The sequence below is a fragment of the Stegodyphus dumicola genome, chromosome 7 (genome assembly GCF_044657685.1).
Source record: "Stegodyphus dumicola isolate Sdum_Otavi_A_Nest chromosome 7, ASM4465768v1".
NCBI classification, from domain to species: domain Eukaryota; kingdom Metazoa; phylum Arthropoda; class Arachnida; order Araneae; family Eresidae; genus Stegodyphus; species Stegodyphus dumicola.
This window is the reverse complement of record NC_140774.1, coordinates 28,178,530-28,198,922: the sequence shown is the minus strand read 5'-3', so window position 1 is coordinate 28,198,922 and position 20,393 is coordinate 28,178,530. Positions and strand designations below refer to the sequence as shown.

Genomic DNA, 20,393 nt, shown 5'->3' with positions numbered 1-20,393 from the left:
ATTATGTGTAGTATCATCAGGAATATTTACATGTATATGCATATGCATATGTTCTGTAGGTAGGGCTGAATGATTGAAAAATGAAATCATATTTGTAGCTTTATAGGAATCAGTACATGGCCACCTATACATATTGTTACAAATTTTTTATACATAGATAATTTTATTTAAATTATATGTGAAACTATAGTATCTTTTGCATAATGTAACATGAAAAGCCAAAGTGATCGAAGCTCTGCCGGAAAAATAAAATTACAGGTGCAAGTCTATTTAACATTGAGGTAAATGGCTATCTCGCTAAATTAGCAAGATGTTGCCAAGCTGGCCATAGTTTCGGCGATTAATTTTATCCGTCAAATTTGGCGCCAAACTTGGTAACCATTTGGCGACATTTCGGTGGAGTCCTTGTATAACTGTAATTGAATACCTGTAATTGACTGCTATATGCAACTAAAAAAAACTGTATCTTGTCATTATATGTAACTGTAACTATATAGGCCTTCCAGTAATTTTGAGAAATGAAGGCACAAGAGATTTCTCAGTGACCAGATGAAAACTATATAAGACCAGAGAGAGAATTAGCTCTCAGTTCAGAAATTCCTGTCACTGAGCTCGTAGAGACGAGACAGGGATTTTCTTAGCTCGCTCTTCTCGATCTGGGGAGGACATTATTGCATTGCTTATCTTAAATATCTTAGATCTTATTTCTCTCTACTGCTGAAGCTGATCCTGAGTTGCTGTCATCTCTTCTTGATGTTTACAATAAGTATGTCTTCTTTATACTTAAGGCCATTAGGTTAAGAGTTAAAATTTCATGCATATCATGGACAAGGAGGAGATTGAAAACCAAATCAGATCTTGGTGCAATGCCAGAAATGTGGAAATTACATGGACCAGCTTAGAAATTACTAAGCAACATATGCTTTCTGAATTTCACGCTTATGAAAATTCATTTAATCCCAAAAATGCAACTGACATTTACTTAGCTCGCGTCAAAAAAATGGAAGAGGATATTCAAATCTCAGATTACTACATTAACGGTATGAAGCAAAAATAAACCCTAAATAATCCTAATCAGGAAACAAATCAATCTGACATCACTTCCATACAAAAATTACGAATCAAAAAGAAAACCACTATAGACAAAGAAGGTTACATATGTTAAAAAAAAAAAATAAGATATATGTGCCAGTCCCAATATTTACATTATGTTAGCTGGCAACAGTAGTGTTCTTGTTGTTTTCATCCCTATCTGGTGTGCATTGCTGTGTTGTTTGTTTCCATGTAACCTAAATATTCCCAATATATATTTGATTATTCAACCTGGACTATGTCATTTCTTTACTCATGAATAATTCAAATTTAACATGTTATCAGCACAAAGCTCAAAAAGAAATGCCATTACAATCCAGGATTGAAGATCGTACTGAAGCTTAACCACGCCGATCGCCAAAGCCTAACCACGTTGTGAACCTGAAGTGACCTGGATAAACAATCCTTTGATGAAGTAAATAAAAATTCTTTTTGGTAAATTTAGCTCGATATATTTCTTGAAGAATGACATCTGAAGATTAAAAAATGCCGAAACTAAACAGTGACAATCATCACACATGGTGTATCCGTTCGTGTGCCATGCTGGTGCAGAAGATATGTTGGGAAGGAGTGGAACCCGGATATGGAATTGAAATGAATGAAGCAGAGAGGAAAAAAAAATGATTCTCTTACCCTATTATTCCTCATAGTTGAATAGTCTCTAGATGACATCAAAGATTGTGTTAGAGCCAGAGATGCCTGGAACTGTTTAAAAGAAATGCATACAAAATTTGGTTTGCTTCACGTACTGCAGATTATGAGAGAATTCTTTAACATAAATATAAAGCCAAATAAGTCTGTCCAATCGTATCTAGCAAGATTAATTGACTTACATAGAAAATTAGCTAATGGTGGATATGCCTTCATAGATAGAGAAGTTGCTCTAGTGATGCTATTGGGACTGCCTAGAAGTTATAAATATCTCATCCTAAAGTTGGAAAAAGATGAAGCAAATCTGACAACTACTATTGTGAAACCAAGGCTACTTGTAGAAGAAAAACGTATAGTTAGAAATGAGAGTTCAAGTTTTGCCATCAACCAGAAGAAGCCTGCTTTTGGAAAACCCATGAAGAAATATGCAGCTAAAAGGCAAAATGAAGAAGAAACTAACAGATGAAGAAATACTAAATGCTTCAGCTGTAGCTAGTGGGGGCACATCTCTAAAAATTGTGGAGAGGCCAAATATCAGATCCAAAACAGTGTCAAACTGCAGGTGACCTCAAGTTAAACATTGCACTTCTGGCAAACAAAGAAAAATCAAGGAAAAGTAATCTGTGGATTTTAGACAGTGGAGCTACAGAACACATGACCTCTGATAAAAGAAAATTTTCAGACCTTAAGAAGTACACATCTGAAGTTGAAGTTGCTGATTGAAAAAGAATAAAGGTCACTGAATTGAAAATATTTCATTTTCTGTTGGAGAAGAAAATGGAGAAAAAAATATCACTTTTGAAAATGTCCTATATATTCCAGAACTAGGAGGAAATATATTATCCATTGGTAGAATTGAAGAAAGAAGCTGTAAAGTAGAATTTGCTGAAGGAAAAGCCAAAGTGACTGGTAAGAATGGAAACACTCTTCTATCTGGTAAAAAAAAAAAAGAAAGACTGTACATGATCGAAGAAAGGATGACAACCAACTACGTTACGAAAACTGAAAGTGCCGACTTGCTGCATCATAGACTTGATCATCCACATTTTTGTACAATAAAAAATATTATTCCCATCGGCAGAAACCTGAAATCAACAGTATTAGTAAATGCACCTTGCCAAGTCTTTATCCAGGGAAAAATGAAAATGGAGAAATTTCCAAAGGCTGCTAGTACAAAAGCTAAAGACATCCTAGAAGTTATATATTCAAATATTGTAGGTAAAATTTCTTCTCCTTCCTTTGGAGGCTCAAATTACTTTGTGGCCTTCACCGATGAATTTTCTAACTATACCACGGCATTCTCTATGAAAGCAAAAGTTAAGTAGTACTAGAAAAATCATACAATCCTGCAGAAGAAGCTACTCTTAAAATTGAAGACTTTGAATCAGAATATGCCTTGGACATACTTGAAACAGAAGCTCGTGACTCATCTCTAGATCACATAACTCCTGATGTAAATGACTCAGATGAAATCCAACTTCTAAATACAGATCCGATTGACCAAAATTCTGAGAGATGTCCAGACCTACAGCTTGAAAATACTCCAGATTATGAAGATGAAGGCCAATCAGTTACACAGATACAAGACATTGCTAACGAACTAGACCCTGAAGTCGAAGCAGCAGCCAGAAATCCTATCCATGGGAGTGAGAGAGATGAAAAAAGAAACATCAGAATTCTTAAATATTTCAAAGATTTTTATCTGTATGATGCCCAAGAGATACAACAATCTGAAGAAAAAGACCCAGTAACTCTAAAAGATGTCTTGAAATCACTCGAAGCTCACATGTGGTTAAAAGCCATGGAGGAAGAAATTCAGAACCTCATTCAAGTTCAAACCTGGGAACTAACTATGAAACCGCCAGGAGCTAAGGTAATACCTTCCAGATGGTTTCATAAGAAAAAAGACGAGATTGGGAACCGAGCAAAGTTCAAAGCCAGATTGGTGGCAAAAGGCTATCTGCAAATACACAGAGTGGACTTTCAAGATACCTTTTCACCAGTCATCAAACTTAAATCTATAAAGTTACTGCTTGCCATAGCTACAGAGAAAAACCTAGAGTTCACCAAATGTGACAACCGCATACCTTAATAGAATTCTAAAGGAGGACATATACAGGGTGATTATAATTAAAGTTTAAGTTTCAAAACGCTATAAAAAAAGAACCACTCATGAAAATGACGTCAAATTTGAAAGGAATGTTATTGAAGAAGGCGGAAAGCGTATGGCAGAAGAAAAAAATTAGTTTCAAAAGTGATCAACAGATGGCGCTGCAAGCGGAAGAAGACGTAAATTAAAATGTCAGTTAAATTTCAGTGTTATAAAGCCGCCAGGTACCAAGCTGTTCCTCTTCACCTCATTCTCTTAACTCCTACCACGTCAGACTTCCTACCGTCATGTGCCTACTGGGCTCTCCTTATGAGCTGGAAACAGCGCGCTTCGCGCGCTACTCCAGCCATACTTGTTCGGATCGGCTGTTCCTCATTTCGTGTCTTAGACGTTCGCCATGGGTGTTTCACTGCAGGACCACGCTCTGCTGGTAAAGCTGTATTACAAGAATGATGATTGTGCAAGAGTAGCTCTGCAAAAATTCAGGACACTGAAGGGTATAAAAGAAGGCGTTGGTCCAATGAGTGTCGTAGGTCTAAAGAAAATGATGCAAAAATTCGAAACGACAGGTTGGTTTGATGTGCAATCTGGTAGAGGGAGAAAACGAGTGCATTCGACGGTAGTTGAAGAAGTGGCCACAGCATTACAGGAGGGGTCGGCCGGTGGTGTGCAACCGTGCAGTGCACGAGGAATTGCCCGAACATTGGACAGGACTACGAGCACGGTGCTGAAAATTGTACGAAACATTCTGCAATGCTATCCGTACAAAATTGGCCATGTGCAGGAGTTGCTTCCGTCTGACCTGACAGCTAGGGAGACGTTTGCGTTAGAATTCCTGGCTCGCATGGAAGTGGATAATGAATGGCCGTGGAAATTTTTGTGGACAGATGAAGCCCATTTCCATCTGACAGGATACGTGAATACCCAGAATTGTCAAATATGGGCAACAGAAAATCCATTGGCAACGCACCCCGTACCACTTCATCCTGAAAAGGTCACGGTATGGTGTGGCTTTACGGCATCATTCATCCTACAACCATATTTTTTCGAGCAGACGGGTGCTTCCGGCCCTGTTACCGCAACCGTCACTGGTCAGAGGTATGCGTCTCTTTTGCTCAACCACGTGGATGTGTGGATGAAATCATTTTTATGCAAGATGGCGCTCCTCCGCACATTGCACATCCCGTGAAGCGATCCATTTCTGATCTGCTGAGGCTCCATTTCGGAAATGCTCGAATTATCAGCCGTCATTTCCCTACAACCTGGCCGTTCCGATCGCCTGATCTTACTCCGTGTGATTTCTGGCTGTGGGGATATCTGAAGGATGTTGTGTTCCGTGCTCCAATTGCAAATTTAGCGGAATTAAAGGCACGCATTTCGCAACACATTCTGAACATCACCCCGAGACATTGCGATCAGTTGTGGAACATGCTGTTTGTCGCTTTCAACTTGTTGCACACTACGGTGGACACCATATTGAACATGTTTTGCGCCAGTCTCGCGACAGTTACGAACTTCTTTGATGAATAGTTCTTATGCGGTATGTCGCCGCAAAACGCTTGAAACCGATTTGTCCCTTTCGATGTGATATGTACAGTCATGCAAATAAAATTATTCAACAAGTCTAATTTGTCAATGCGTTTTAATGTGTAACATCCACCTTAGCCGTTGTTTTACGAATCATTTCTCGTTTCTCGTCGTGATTCTGCTGCTTACAGCGCCATCTGTTGCTAACTTTTGAAACTAAATTTTTTCTTCTGCCATACGCTTTCCGCCTTCTTCAATAACATTCCTGTCAAATTTCACATCATTTTCATCAGTGGTTCTTTTTTTATAGCGTTTTGAAACTTAAACTTTAATTATAATCACCCTGTATATGGCACTGCCAGAAGACTGCATTGAGAAAGGGAAAGAACATCTTGTCTGCCACCTGAAGAAAAGCATTTATGGTCTCTGACAATCAGGACGTGCATGGAGTACCTGCTTGAATGACTTCCTGATCCAGTACGGATTGAAAAGATGAAGTGCAGACCCTTGAATTTACTTTTGTCATGAGAAGAACATTATAATTGGAATTTATGTTGATGACCTCCTGATAGTTGGAAACATGTCACAGATAAAGCATCAAGAAAAGGTTCAATGTCAAGGACCTAGGTTTTCTGCAAGCCAGATCTTATCCTAGATGAGCAACAGTGGGAGGAAATCAAAGAAAAAAGCAAAGGAAATCCCTTACAGACAAGCCATGGAAGTCTGCTTTATCTGACTTGTGGTACTCGCACAGACATGGCTTATTCTTACACCTACATGAGCAAATTTAATGAAAAACACACTGAAGAACACTGGAGAGGTGTGAAGCACATTCCAAGATACCTAAAGGGAACACAACACAGAAAATTGAAATTCCAGAGGTGAGCCAGTTCAAGCCTACTCAGATGCCGACTGGGGAGGTGACAGAACTGACCGTAAATCTTACAGTAGTTATATAATGCTACTCAGAGGTGCTCCAATCTCATGGTCGAGCAAGAAGCAATCCACAACAACTTTATCGTCGACAGAAGCAGAGTATGTGGTGATGTGTCACACTGCCAAAGAAATCCTATGGAATAAAAATTTGATCAAGGAAATCTGTAGTGAATTAGCTGCTTCACCTCAAAAAGTGCTATTCAAAACCAGGGAGCAATCTTCTTAGCAAAGAATCATGTTACTTCTGAAAGAAGTAAGCACATCGATATTAAATTTCATTTTCTGAGAGACCTAGTGAAAGAAAATGTGATTGTATTTGATCATGTGCTAGCCAGCGACAATCTCGCTGATCTCCTAACTAAGCAGACCTCGAAAAAACTTTTACGCGACATGAACTATGCTAGGACTTGCATGTAAAAATTATCGCCTCTGAAGTTTATGACTGAACATAAACCACTATGGTTGTAACTGTGTAGAGACTTGACTTAAAACTACAGAAAGAAGCCTAGATACAATTTTTTCTTAATTATTTCTATGTAAACATGTGTTCATTTAATAAGTAGAGGTCAATAGTGTGTACACATATAATAGCAGCTACATTGTTCTTCTGTAAATGTGTATAACCACAGCGTGATTAATTTTTATGTAAGTGTGTAAATATCTTGCACATAGTGTGATAGGCAAGAGGGCTTGTTTAAAAAAAATAAGATATATGTGCCAATCCCAATATTTACATTATGTTAGTTGGTAACAGTAGTGTTGTCGTTTTCGTCCCTATCTGGTGTGCATTGTTGTGGTTGCTTGTTTCCGTGTAACCTAAATATTCCCAATGTATATTTGATTGTTCAACCTGGACTATGTCATTTCTTTACTAATGAATAATTCGAATTTAACAACGTAACCCCTAGAATAACTCACAAGAGAACACTATCAAATTCTGAAATAGAAGAACCAGTTCAGAAAAATAAATTTGAGTAATTAAATCCTGATGGGAATAACATAATATAAACATCTAACTTAATAATTAAGAAATTCCAGTAGCTGATTCTTATAATTACTTAGGTGTCTATATTGACAAAACCCTAAATTTCAAAGATCATATTCAATGTTACAAATATGGCAAATACTGCATTCATAGCTCTCTATTCATTAATTGGAAGAAACTCCAAGTTAAACCTCCATACTAAGAAGAATATCTACATCTCACTAATTCGCCCAATTATTCTCTATGCAGTTCCTGCCTGGGCTACTGCTTGAAAAACAGACAGACAAAAAATAAACATTCTTTAAAACAAAATCTTACGAAGCATAGTGAATGCACTCTGGTTCGTGCGTAATTCTTAAATTCAAAAAGATCTGGAAATCAACCCAATTCATGACCAAATCTTTATATCAGCACAACTTCTTTGAAGATATGAAAAATTCTAGTTATGAAGAAATTAAAATGCTAACTCACTATGACCCTACAATAGAGCACGTAGTGAAAAGACCTCGAACGATCCACCACAATTCAAAGTGGTGGTAATGTAAATATTGTACAAAGATTATTTTTCACTTACTCTCCTTTTATTATTCCACAAACAAGAACTGTGCAAAGTTAGGATATTGTTTTCATCGATTTGATGCTTTTTTCTTTATTTACTACATATTTAAGCAAGAGTTTTACTTTTATCCATTATTTTACTATTTCGTATCATGTGTTTATAAATCTAAGTTTGCGGTCAACTACCAACTCTCACTCTTATTGGCTCCAGCAAGCCACATGACCTTTTTTGCATTGTACAGTTTTTAATTTATTTAATGCTTATTTTGCAAGATTTGATGATTTCATGTGTTTCACAAGACATAGGACTTTAACAGTTAGATATTGTTTTTTACTATGTTTGAACTTTACTTAATTCTAAAAACATTGAAAAACATCATCTTACTTTGATTCCTCGACCAATCATAAGTCTGACGCTGATCATGTGATTTTCTCTTCTTGCCTCTCCCAGATGCTAAGACGTTTCATTTCGCCTTTTGTCGCCATTGATGTAGTACTGCTTCCCATGATATGCATTTTAACAAATACTTTATCTTGTGAGTTCGCTCATTCTGCTGATCTCGCCTTCGGGCACGGTGTATTTTTCAATATGCCTTTTAATTTTCTAACCTTAATGGCGTATGGTATAAAGAAAGCTCTAAGTTGTTCAGTTCAGCATTGAGTATGGAATATTGAGAGCTTTGCCTTTCAGATGCGCTTTGAAGTGTAACTACTGACTGTTCTCTATGACACTGAGAAGAACTGTACAAGTACTTCTGAGCAAAGTTACAGAACTGTAAAGTGTTTCTTTTGGTAAAAATAAATTTTATTGAGCTATCATCAGTTTTGTGTGCATTCAGTCCATTACAAACCTGTACATATGCAGCAGTATGAAATCATAACTTCCAATAAATGCAATATGACTTTTACTAACCCAAAATAAAATTAAAAAAAAAAAAAAAAAAAAAAAAAAAACAATTTTAGAATAATACTTAATTATCTAATGTGTGTTTTTATAAAATTTAATAAGCAACAAATACAATTTTTTCTTAATACAAATTTGTTTCAGTGTCATTGAACTGCAGACAAAAGTAAATTAATTTAATGCACATGCGCATGTGGAAATTTATGTCCCATATTTCATTCCAAAACAGAAGACAGGTGCTTAGAAAAAATTTTCATCAGTGCATCTATAAGCTGTCTTAGCCCATGGGCAAGCCAGTGTGCTGAGGAACCTACGACAAATACTTTCAGAAAAAAATGTAAATGGGACCCTTATGCTCATGAGACCCCTGGGGAAGTGTCCAGTGGTCTGTTAAGATGGCTCTGCATCTATAAATTTATAATGCTTATTGTTGCACAGATCAACAGTATACAAGAAAAGAATTAATATGGTGAAGCAAATTCATCATGTCAAGCGTACTGATAATTCATTATATGGAAATCTACAAACAAATCAGTTATTTCTCATATAGGTCATTGATATTAACATATAACAAATAAATACAAAGTTTTGTTTAGGAAGTGTGATTAAAAACTTGTTTACATATACTATAGAAAAAAACTATATCTACAAAACATACTTTCCATTAATCCTTCTAATGGAGGTAAATTAGAAGCTCGTACAATTTCTGACCATGCACGATCAGTGAGCCACTCTGGAGCAGGATTTGGATATGGATTTTCTAAAGCAACACCACCAGTCAGCAGAAATCGCCATGTATCTTCATCTACTTCATTCCTAAAACATATGAAAGACAAATTGTTGATATTTTTTTGCATTATAGTTCTCAATATCAGACTATCGTCAGTATGTGAAAGCTCTTTACAAGGTAAAAAAAAAAATGGTGAGGGCAGGCATAATGAGATCATCTCGCATACATGAACTTGATATTTGCTTTGCCAAAAAATATAATTAAACGATAGTATCATACTTCAAGGCTAAGAAAGACTTGATCATACTTCAAGGCTAAGAAAAACTGTTTTCTTTTAAAAGTTAAAAGACAATAAATTACCTTGTATAAAGTATTAATCTAAAAAATACATTAAGATTTAAAGTATTAATTTAAAAAGTGTAAAGATAATTTATCACTCAATGAGCAATGTTATATTATAGACTGAGAAAGAGTCTGTCTCTTGAAATATATAGATAAAGTTTTTCTTTACATTCTATAATATCTTGTACATAAGGTTAAGCAGCACACATATAAGATAAGCATGGTTTACAGAAGCATGTTTTAAGGGGAGAAAAGTATCTTAATTTAAACATTCTCACATTTTTTTAAGATATATTATGTAACTACATAAATTTTGACAGAATATGTGCATTCTGTAGATTGTTTATTCATACAAAAATAAAAAGCTTATTTTGCAAATTAAGATAAGAATCAACAGAAATTTAAAACATTCCTTCCTGTTTTTGTATACCAATTTCTTAAGATAAGAATTTAATACATTTATGTTCATATTAAAAAAACTTAAATTCATTTAATTTAACCTTCAGTGAATTAAAAATTAATTTCATTATCAGAAGTTAATGAGCAGCAATAAAAAAGTTCTTCATAGTTGAATTCTAGAAACATAAATAATAATGATTTATGGTTACCATGTATAGTATATATATAGTTACCATATTATTAGTATTTATGGTTAGCATATACAGTATATATATATATAGCATATGTATTGAAATATATATGGAAGTCTAATACACTTTTTCATGACAAAGAAAAAAATGTAACGATGGTTTTATTTTAATTTGCTGAAAAATTAATTACATTGTGAAATATAATTTTAATTATATGGATAAAAGATTTTGTTTTCTGAAAAGAGAGAAATTATTTTGATTTATTTTTTTAGCATGTAAATGGGGGAAAATGCTTTATTTCTCATTCATTCCGTAATTTATTTTATTTTTATGTGGGAATTTTTATGTGGGAATTACATACTTAGGTTGTTAGTCAAATAGTGGCTAAAAAAGTTATAGTTTGATACAAAAATAATATCCAACAATGCAACTCTTGAGTGGCACAGCTTTTTGGGTCTTCTAAAAAAGAACTATACTTGAACATTTATTAGTTTATACAATTAATTACTTTAGTTTCCCTTTTCATAAGCTTTTATTCATTAAGATAATATTTATATAATTTAAGAAAATTATAAAACAAAATATTTTAAATAATAAGGTAATATATACCAAATAATCAAAAATCTCATGACCAGATTAAGGCAGTCATATGATTCAGAAGAGGGAGGTTAAATTATTCTGAACACTTTTATAACATTCTTTGCAAAAACAAGAAGCAGAAGCAAGAAATACTTAAACAACATACAGAATAAATTTTAAAATGACATTTAGCTACAGATGTTCACAGAGAGTCAAAAGTGATAAGATACTATATATATATATATATTTTTTTTGTTTAAAACATTATTTTTATATCCATAATTCACAGCATCTCACAAAAAGGTTTTTTTTTTTTTTTTTTAAAAAAAAAAAAAAAAAAAAAAAAAACCTATACCATATTCTTTTATTTAATTTTCAATTTATATTTTAAATATAAAAATTCTCTCAGTTTTTGACGTAAAAACTCTCATACTGCATATACATTTGGTAAAGTTACTGAATGCTGGTAGTTTGACCCAAGTTCAATTCCAGATGAATGCCTTTTGTGGCTTCTCCCATATGTAAAGTCGATATGAGCCAGTTTTTCTTTTGAAAATCCTCCATAAAGCCTTCCCTAAGGCAGATAGCCATTGAATGATTTGACATAGTTGAATGAACCAACTACCAACTAACTATATTGTATATATATTAATGAAAAAAATACAATTTCTTAACAAATTATTTAGTTGCATAAAATTTTTAATGTTTAAATATGGGGGAAGGAAGTATTAAAAAAGTAAATGAATTTAGTATTCATAATATTCATAATTTAGTATCATAATTATAGATATTTTACGCATATGGGAATGGATAGGTAATAGTATTTTTACATTTGCATTGAAAAGATTATTACCTTCCACGTAAGATACCTATACAAAGAAGAAAGGAGAAAAGTAGTTTATCTTTTTCAAATAAGGATCTACAGACATTCCTGTATATACTGGCAGTAAAATGCTCATTCAAGCAGCTGATTCGTTTTTCAAGTTCAGGAGACTTTTCACTATTTTCAATAGACTAAGAAAACAGAGAAGAGCAAGGGGAAAGTTAGAATTTGCATAAATATGAATTAAATGTTATTAATTGTGAATTATACTAATGGATGCATTTGAAATCTTAAAGTGAGCAATTTTTATCTTATAAAGTATATTAAAGTACATTATAATATAATGATATTTTTTTCCATAACAGTATTTAAAATGAAAAATTAGTGCTTCTTAATTTTTTTTTTTGTTATTAATTAAATAGGAAGACTGCAGCTGAGAAGTATGAACTTTTAATTAATATTGATTTATATATTTTATTCTTAATCATTTTAATATTCATTAAAATGCAACTCCCCAGAAAAGAATTAAAAATAATAATGATTATAGATGGTGTTATTAAAGAATATTAAAATATGTAAATTCTAACAATAAATTTATCTCTTACTTGATAATATAAAGCTATGAACCATGCAAGGGAATACTGATACATTGGGTCAATATTACTTAGACTTGAAATACAGAAGAAAAGGATTGAAGAATGCACAGCAACAGGTTGATAACCATAACGAACAGAATCAATTTCTACTTTGGTTTCTTCAGCAACTTTCTGGAACACAATACAGCACAATAGTACAGTGTTAAATTTCACATTACCAGTAATAATTAGAATATACAATAATCAACTGTTATCTATTATATAATTACCTCCTTAGCAGATATTTCTTCAGATAATATCTTTGAAGATGTTAATACTTTGCACCCTGTTTCATCTTCCAATATATTACCCTGTAATATTTCAAATACATGTATTTTGTTTTGCTGTTCCTTGAAAAAATAAATTAGAAAATTTTTGCACTTTATTTTGAGGATAATTTAGAGGGACACATTCTTACCTCAGAGGATGAAAGTACTTCCAAAATACGATCTTCAATTTCCTTCAACTGACGCTTGTTTTCTGCACTCTCTAATATCAATTTATTTTTACTTTCTTCTAGAGCTGGATTTTCTTTTGCAGCAACTATGCCTAACAGTTGATCTTGCAGTCCAAGTGGAGTAATCATGAAATTAATCAAGGTCACCTGTTCAGTTAACATGAAAAGAATTAGTTTTTAAATAAAATGAGAAAAAGTATTACATAATTTAATTTAATTATACTTATTAACTTTAGAGCACATTAAAATCTTCATAACTAGAGAAATGATAAAATTTTAATTAATGTTATGCATTAAATAAGTAATGAATTTAAATATGTTTTTATATTGCATGGCAATGTAATTAATTTTGAACAATTATAATATTTTTACTATTTATGGATAGTCATTTTAGTTATTTGATAAAAAAAATTGTCATTTTGAAAACAGATTATAAACACTGATTATTCTGTGTCCCCCTTCTGCCAGAAAAAATTCCCATTCAGTTTAACAGTAATGTTTTCATGCATTAATTATTGCAATAATTTCACAAAATACAATTTTATCACAAAGTAGCAAATTTTGCTTGCAAAAGAAATTGTGCATAATACAGTTATTGTTATTTTTTATACAAAAAAAAAAAAAAAAAAAAAAAAAAAAAAAGTTTTTCCACGTATAAGTAAAGTATTTGAAGATTCTTGCATGATTTAGCTTGTAAAAGGCCCCAGAAAAACTAAAAGTCTCCAGTTACAATCCATTTAAATTCTAAGTATGTTTCTGTTTCTCTAGTTGATTCATTTTATATTATACTGTAATAGCAATAATTATTTTTTTCATTTTAATCAATGCAAGTTGAATATACATTGTTGAATATATATTGAAAGTGCTGTTAAGTTTTTGTTAGTGCTTCTTCGTCACTTGATGTTATTTGTCACAATTTTATGAAAGATAGCCACACAGCTATGATATATGCTAATTAGGATATTATGTTTAGGAATACTGAATTACATGATAAGAATAATAAATTGCAGATCTATTTTATATTTAAAAACTTAATTCTTCATTCAAGGAACAACAGCAATAATCCCAAAGTATGAAAATACAAGAAGATGTACTGTCTAGGTGGCATCACATTTAGTAAATTACAAAATTGGTACAGTGATAAAAATTTTGAATAAGAAATACAAAATTAATTACCCATGATAGATAATTACCCATTAATTACCCATGATAGATAAGTAAGTAAAGTATTACATTAAAATCAAATAAGATTAATGACAAACCAACAAAAATATACCTTAACAGAAATTTCAGGTAAATAGTGAGGATTCTGTAGTCTGGTTGTGATGTAAAACCTGAAACCTTGTGAATATTGTACCACATTATCACCAATTTTTATCATCTGCAAAAATAAAATATGTTGTCTTGTCATCATAAAGTTGCTCAGATTCACAAATATCCAAAAAAAGCTCAGTTCATCATTATAAATGTAATTTTTACTATATTTATATTACAGCACATTAAAATACAATTATGATTTTGAAATAAAATAAGTATACATTTTAATAAATGTAACAGAATATTAATAGAAACTGTAGGCAATACTTTAGGTGCAATCTTAAGTTTGAAGTTGCTACTTTTAAACTAATTATTTATGTAAGTTGTGGACAAATTCTTAGTGAAAAAAGTTTCCCCAGTATAAAAATCCAGACTGAAAATTCTTTTAATATCTTCAGGATGGCAGATACAATTTTACTCTCTTTCTGTGTAACTAAAGCTTGCAAATCAGGCACACAAACTTGTATTCTAGAAAATCACCACAGTATTTGATCACAGGTGTCTTTATTTATTGAAGAAATGTAAAATTAATTTCAGAACAGCATTTTTAATTTATATTTTTTAATGGTTGATTTTGTTGATATTTATCCTGGAATGCTCAGAAATGGTAAATTCAACATAAAAGTAAGACCTTAAATAAAGCACTTGTGTAAATCTGATATATATATATATATATATATATATATATATATATTTAAAGAAAAATATTTCACTAAATACAGTATGAAACAAATTACAGGGTTACATTGAATAAATAAAATTTTGAAGATAAAAGAACTATGATGATACTAGTCTTCCTCTATGACAGCTATTTCTGTTCAGACTTAATTTATTAAAAAAATTTTTCTTTTATTTTTAAATTTCATTATGTACTTTGCCACTAGGCACTACACAGAAAGGGAGAGATGCCCCGTGGAGAATATTTTAAGGGAAATTGGCTTGTATTCGTGGTACACATGGGGGAAGCCACGAAAGTGCCCATGCAGCCACCCATTTGCCAGGACTCAAATCAGGGACTGAACTCAGCCGCTGATGGACTTAACTAAAGGACTTGAGATTATAAACTTTTACCTCCATTCCTCCTTCTTTATAAATTGCTTTAGTCAGTATAGGTTCTAGAATTGGATCTAATTCTTCTCCAACATTTTCAAGCAGAACAGGATGACCAAACTGCAAAGCATATTCTAAAACACGTATATAATTGCTATCTGTTAATTTTATTACATCTAAGTTATTGTCTTTTTCCATATTTTTAATCCATTTGCTTGCTTGCCCTGAAAAAAAAATATTCATAATTTTCAGATGATAAATAGTGTTTAAAAGGAGAAAAGTATTAATTAAACATAACAACAGCTCCCAATATTTTCTGCATTAATTTGATGCTATTAAGATATAAATTGGCAGTCAGTATGAATTTGATTGTAAAAATCTGGGAAAATTTGATATTTCATAAAGTCATTACATCTGTGGAAATTGGCTTAAAGTTAGTAAAATCAAAAATGAAGATTGCGTTCAAGATGCCTCAAAGAACACAACTGACACCATCTAATGAATGTCTATATATATATATTAAACATAAATATAAATATCAAATATGATTAATAAAAAAATCTTAAATAAATGAAATAGTTAAAACAAATGTTATCCATGTGTCATTTTTCATTTATGGAGGTCAGTATTCATAAGAAATTATCTATGAAATCACTTACCCTTCATCAAAACAGATAAACAGCAATTAAACAAAAACTGAATTAATTTTGATAATAATCTTTCAAACAATTTTATATTTTGTTCTCTTTTTTTGTTTCCATGCATCAGGACAAACATTATAATCATCAAAATTGAACCACTGATAGCTGGAAGAAGAATGCATTGCTAGATAAACCCATTTTCTTGTTACAATGTATACATGAAGAAGTCTTTGCATGATATTTGTCAAAGGATTTTTTCTTGTATGAATAGGGAAATTTAAATGCATTCCAGTAGAATCAACTTTGTCAACTCCCAATAACTTAAACATAACATTTCACCAAGTACATCTTCTTCTGCTTTGTATTCCTTGGAAGTGGTATCATTCAAAGATGCCACCTCCAAGGAATACAAAGCAACAAATAGAATCAGTGCAAGAATACAAAGCACTCAGCAACTTCACGATGGTGCTCAGTGCCCTCAGGAAATGAATAGTTTTAAGACTACGACAAGAAATTCCAATTATTGTGAAGGTCATCAAATTGCTTGGACAGAAATTCAGCTGAGTATTTGTGGGTTGAGTAAAAGAAGACTTATTATCAGGTTTATTTCAACCACGTACTTTATGGAAACTGAGGGATATTTAGTTGCAATCAAAGTATGAGATATCAAGATATATATATCAATGCTTCATGAAATGAGAGTTCTTTTGAAAGTGAAAAGAGGGCACATATTTTATAAGGTAATTTTAAGTTTTTGATTGGCTGCCTTATAAAGCATTGCTTTCAAAACAATTAACTAAATTATTGAGATGGTTTTAAGGTTTCGAATAATTAGCTCATAAATTATAATTTTCAAAAGAGATCACTAAATTGATTCATTAGTTTTAAGGTTTTGATTGGTTGGCTTATAAATCATAACTTTCAAAACAATTATTAATTTGTTTAGAAATGCAAAACAGATTTTCCTTAATTTAATAAAATAAAAATGATATAGTTTAATCTGAAATATAAATCAATGCTAGAAAAAATGATGCAGATATTTTTACAATGATAAGCTTTAATCACTGCAAATATATATTAGTATTATATAAAATGACTCCTTCCTGAAACAGAACATTCTACATCTCTAACATTCTACATCAACAAACAGAACATCAAACAGAACATTCTCTATTTTGAAAGACTATAAATTATGATTTGAATTCAGGAAATATCTATTTTGCCAAGGAAAAACAGAAACCAAGATCAAATTTTAGAAATGGTGAAATATGAAAATGACTGGAATGCTCACATTTGCTAAACATTACTTAATATGTAGATATCTACCAATTAATATATATAATATAATAGATACATTTTTAAAGCATACCTTGAGGATCTATAAGTAAAGGCCATCTTCTTCCAAATTTTACAATGATACTGTTTTCCACAGAAAAATTATCAACAGGTAGTCCAGCAATTTGCCAAGCTCTGATTAATACAGGCTCACCTAATGTTTCTATGACTGAAAAATCATCGGAACATGGTATACCTGATTCTTTGCAGAGATATTTCCATGATGATGTACATTCCTGAAAGGGCAAAGTTTTAATAATATTATGAGTTGTTAATTAAACAAAGCTTACTAAATTAGAATGAAAGAACAATGAACTCTTCCTGAGATGATTGCCAACAATGCAGATGATTTTGATCTTTTGTAGAGATGAGCTTAGAGAGATAATGTTCACTTATATTTACAAAAATACTGGTCACTTTAAGAGATAGTTACCATGAGATAGTTCACTGCATTTCATAAAACTGGAAAGGGGGAGAGGAATACGGCAGAAATGTATAAATACAACTTAAATATAATGGCAATTTAATTTTAAAATAATTGTCATTATATTTAACAAAAATTATCTAAGAAGATGATTTTACAAAATTAGCAATATAATTTAAAATATACTTTGAACATCTTATACAACTTACCTGTCTGAAATCAACTGTAAATGCTCCTAAATAAGCAATAACTCCTGAAGACAGAAGAACATCACCAACAATATTATTATAAGCAAGAGTAAGACTTTCAGCTGCTGCACTCCATCTGTCCTTTTCACCACCCAAACCATCAATCATTTTTGTAGCTCGCTCTTTCTTTTGTTCACAAAGCTCTAAATTCTCTTCCAAATCTTTTTTTTCTTTGGTTTTGCTAGTAAATGTGTCATTGAGTTCCTGCAGCTTATTTGTGACCTACGAAAAATACATGACTGGGTGAAATAAAGTGATTTATCTTAATGTCATACAAAATGTATTAAAAAAAATTCATGTAAGTAAATTTTAACAAGACATGCAAATATAACAGAGATAGAAATTATTTCCTCTCCCAGAATTTAATAGGAAAAATACACTTGTATCATATGCTGTACATTAATTAGTTAGTATAGTTATTTCATAAAAATTATACTCAATGCATGTATATTTTTGTTAAAAAAACTATATAATTCTACTTTTAAACACTGTACAACACTGTGAATTGTATGCAGTTTTATTAATATGTGTGTATAGTCATGAATAAATTAACATGATCGGTACTCACAAGCAACCTAGTAGTAAAACAGTTGAAGATTACCAGTTTGACCTGGTTTCAGGTCAAATTCTGGGAAACAGGCCAGTAGCATACGACCTTTCATGTTTTTCTCAAATTTTCTAAGTGTAATGTGAAAATGAGCCAATTTCTTTTACAAAGTCTGCCATGAAGGCATCCTTCCTCTTATTCAGACAGTCCTTGAAAGCTTTGGCATAATCTGAATAATGAAGTCTAATGAATAGCACACATTTAATTCATAAACAGTTTTTAATGAATTTCTTATAGCTCTGTTAATGATACTCTTTATATTCACCAGATATTCAAAATGATGCAAAACTCCATTTAGATCGACATTAAGTTCAACGAAAAGCTTTATAAATTTTGAAGGACACTGAAACAGTTTTCTCTTCATCAAGGAGACTCTACTTATTAACTATCTCATATTCAATTGAAATTTAATTATTAGATTTGCAATCAATCATAAAAAATTTCCACAGTTAATCGGTTATGAATTACATTTATTTCCTCTTTGAACTTTAATAACTGAATGTTTATTCTTAGTTATTCATTCCAAATTCAATGTTTTAACATTCAACATTTTTTATATTACTTACAAAAAAAAGGGGGGGGGAGAATTATAATGTATGGTTGTAACAAAACTTTTCTGCAAAAAAAGGTTCTTAACAAAGTTAGGGGAAAAAATGAAAGCAGTATCTTAAATGCGGGTAGTAATCACCTCCCAAATCTATGATTTTCTGCCAACGTTTTGGTATTTTTCAAATCCTTTGGCCCAGAAACTTGGTGACCGAGAGTCCAAAAACAGATCAATCTCATTTTGAATGTCTTGTGCAGAATAGAAGATAGCACCAGCAAGATGTAGCTGCAGGTGTGAAAAAATGTAGAAGTCTGAAGGAGCGATGTAGAGGTTATATGGTGGGTGTAGCAAAAGATCCCATTTGAGTCCGTACAGAGGCCAGCTGGTGAATGCAAATACCACAGCAATTCCATTAGATACAAAGCATGATCTTTTTGTTCATCAGATTGCACTTTGTCATGCTGCCAACTAGCTCACCGGGTGCAGACCAATCCCCTTTTTGGCCTGTGTTGTTGAAGTAAATCCACTTTTCATCACAAGGGACCATACGGTCCACAATTTTGTCCTTGTGTTGATATTCAAGCAGATTAGTGCAGGCCCGAGCATGTCTGTCCTTATCTGCTTGAGTCAGCTCAATGCAGCACCCAGTGACTGAACTTGTAAGTAAAGTGTATGCGATGCATAGAACGACTAATGGACATGGCACTAATGTCTAACAAATTTTCAAATGGTTGCATACTGATCTTTTTCCACAAGTTCTTAGAGCGGGCCTCATCAACATCAGTAGGCTGACCAGAGTGCTCTGCTTTTCGGATGTTATAGTCATTGTTTTTGAACTTTCGGTACCAAATCTTCACAGTGTTATACGATACAACATTAGTACCTAAAGCTGTGCACATGATTTGGTGACATTCTGTAGCTGACTTTTTGCAACAGAACTGGAAGTAAATGATGGTTCTAATCTGGTAGCATGATAGTTCCATTTCAGATACTTTGTACTTAAGGATAACGATAATTTTTTAGCATTTTCACAACACAGTGTTCTAAAGTAAGTCTTTTTCTTTCAAATGCCAAAATCTTTTGACAAAATATGATTGAACACACCACCATGAACTGTTTCTGCTGATGATATCTGTAGCAACGGGAAACTTTTGTTAAAACTCGATATTAGGTAAGTTACTTAAGCATCTCTGTATGTTGTTATTCCTATGAAAAGACATAAATTAACCAATTCTGAAGCTAAAGAACTGATAAAGACAAAAATAATGGTATAAATTAAAAATACTTAATTATAAATTCATGTAT

General features: G+C 32.2%; 1 protein-coding gene across 1 annotated transcript in view; it reads right to left on the bottom strand.

The window, feature by feature from the left end:
- Positions 1-20,393, bottom strand: part of LOC118199199 (dynein axonemal heavy chain 3-like) — a 229,218-nt gene that overhangs the window by 57,023 nt on the left and 151,802 nt on the right. Inside the window, exons 54-62 of the mRNA XM_085820011.1 lie at positions 17,896-18,156; positions 17,297-17,498; positions 15,308-15,510; positions 14,196-14,300; positions 12,881-13,066; positions 12,693-12,773; positions 12,433-12,594; positions 11,858-12,018; positions 9,422-9,579 (exon numbers count right to left, since the gene is read on the bottom strand). Coding sequence (XP_085676137.1) covers positions 9,422-9,579; positions 11,858-12,018; positions 12,433-12,594; positions 12,693-12,773; positions 12,881-13,066; positions 14,196-14,300; positions 15,308-15,510; positions 17,297-17,498; positions 17,896-18,156 — 1,519 coding nt within the window. The remainder of the gene's footprint in view (positions 1-9,421; positions 9,580-11,857; positions 12,019-12,432; positions 12,595-12,692; positions 12,774-12,880; positions 13,067-14,195; positions 14,301-15,307; positions 15,511-17,296; positions 17,499-17,895; positions 18,157-20,393) is intronic.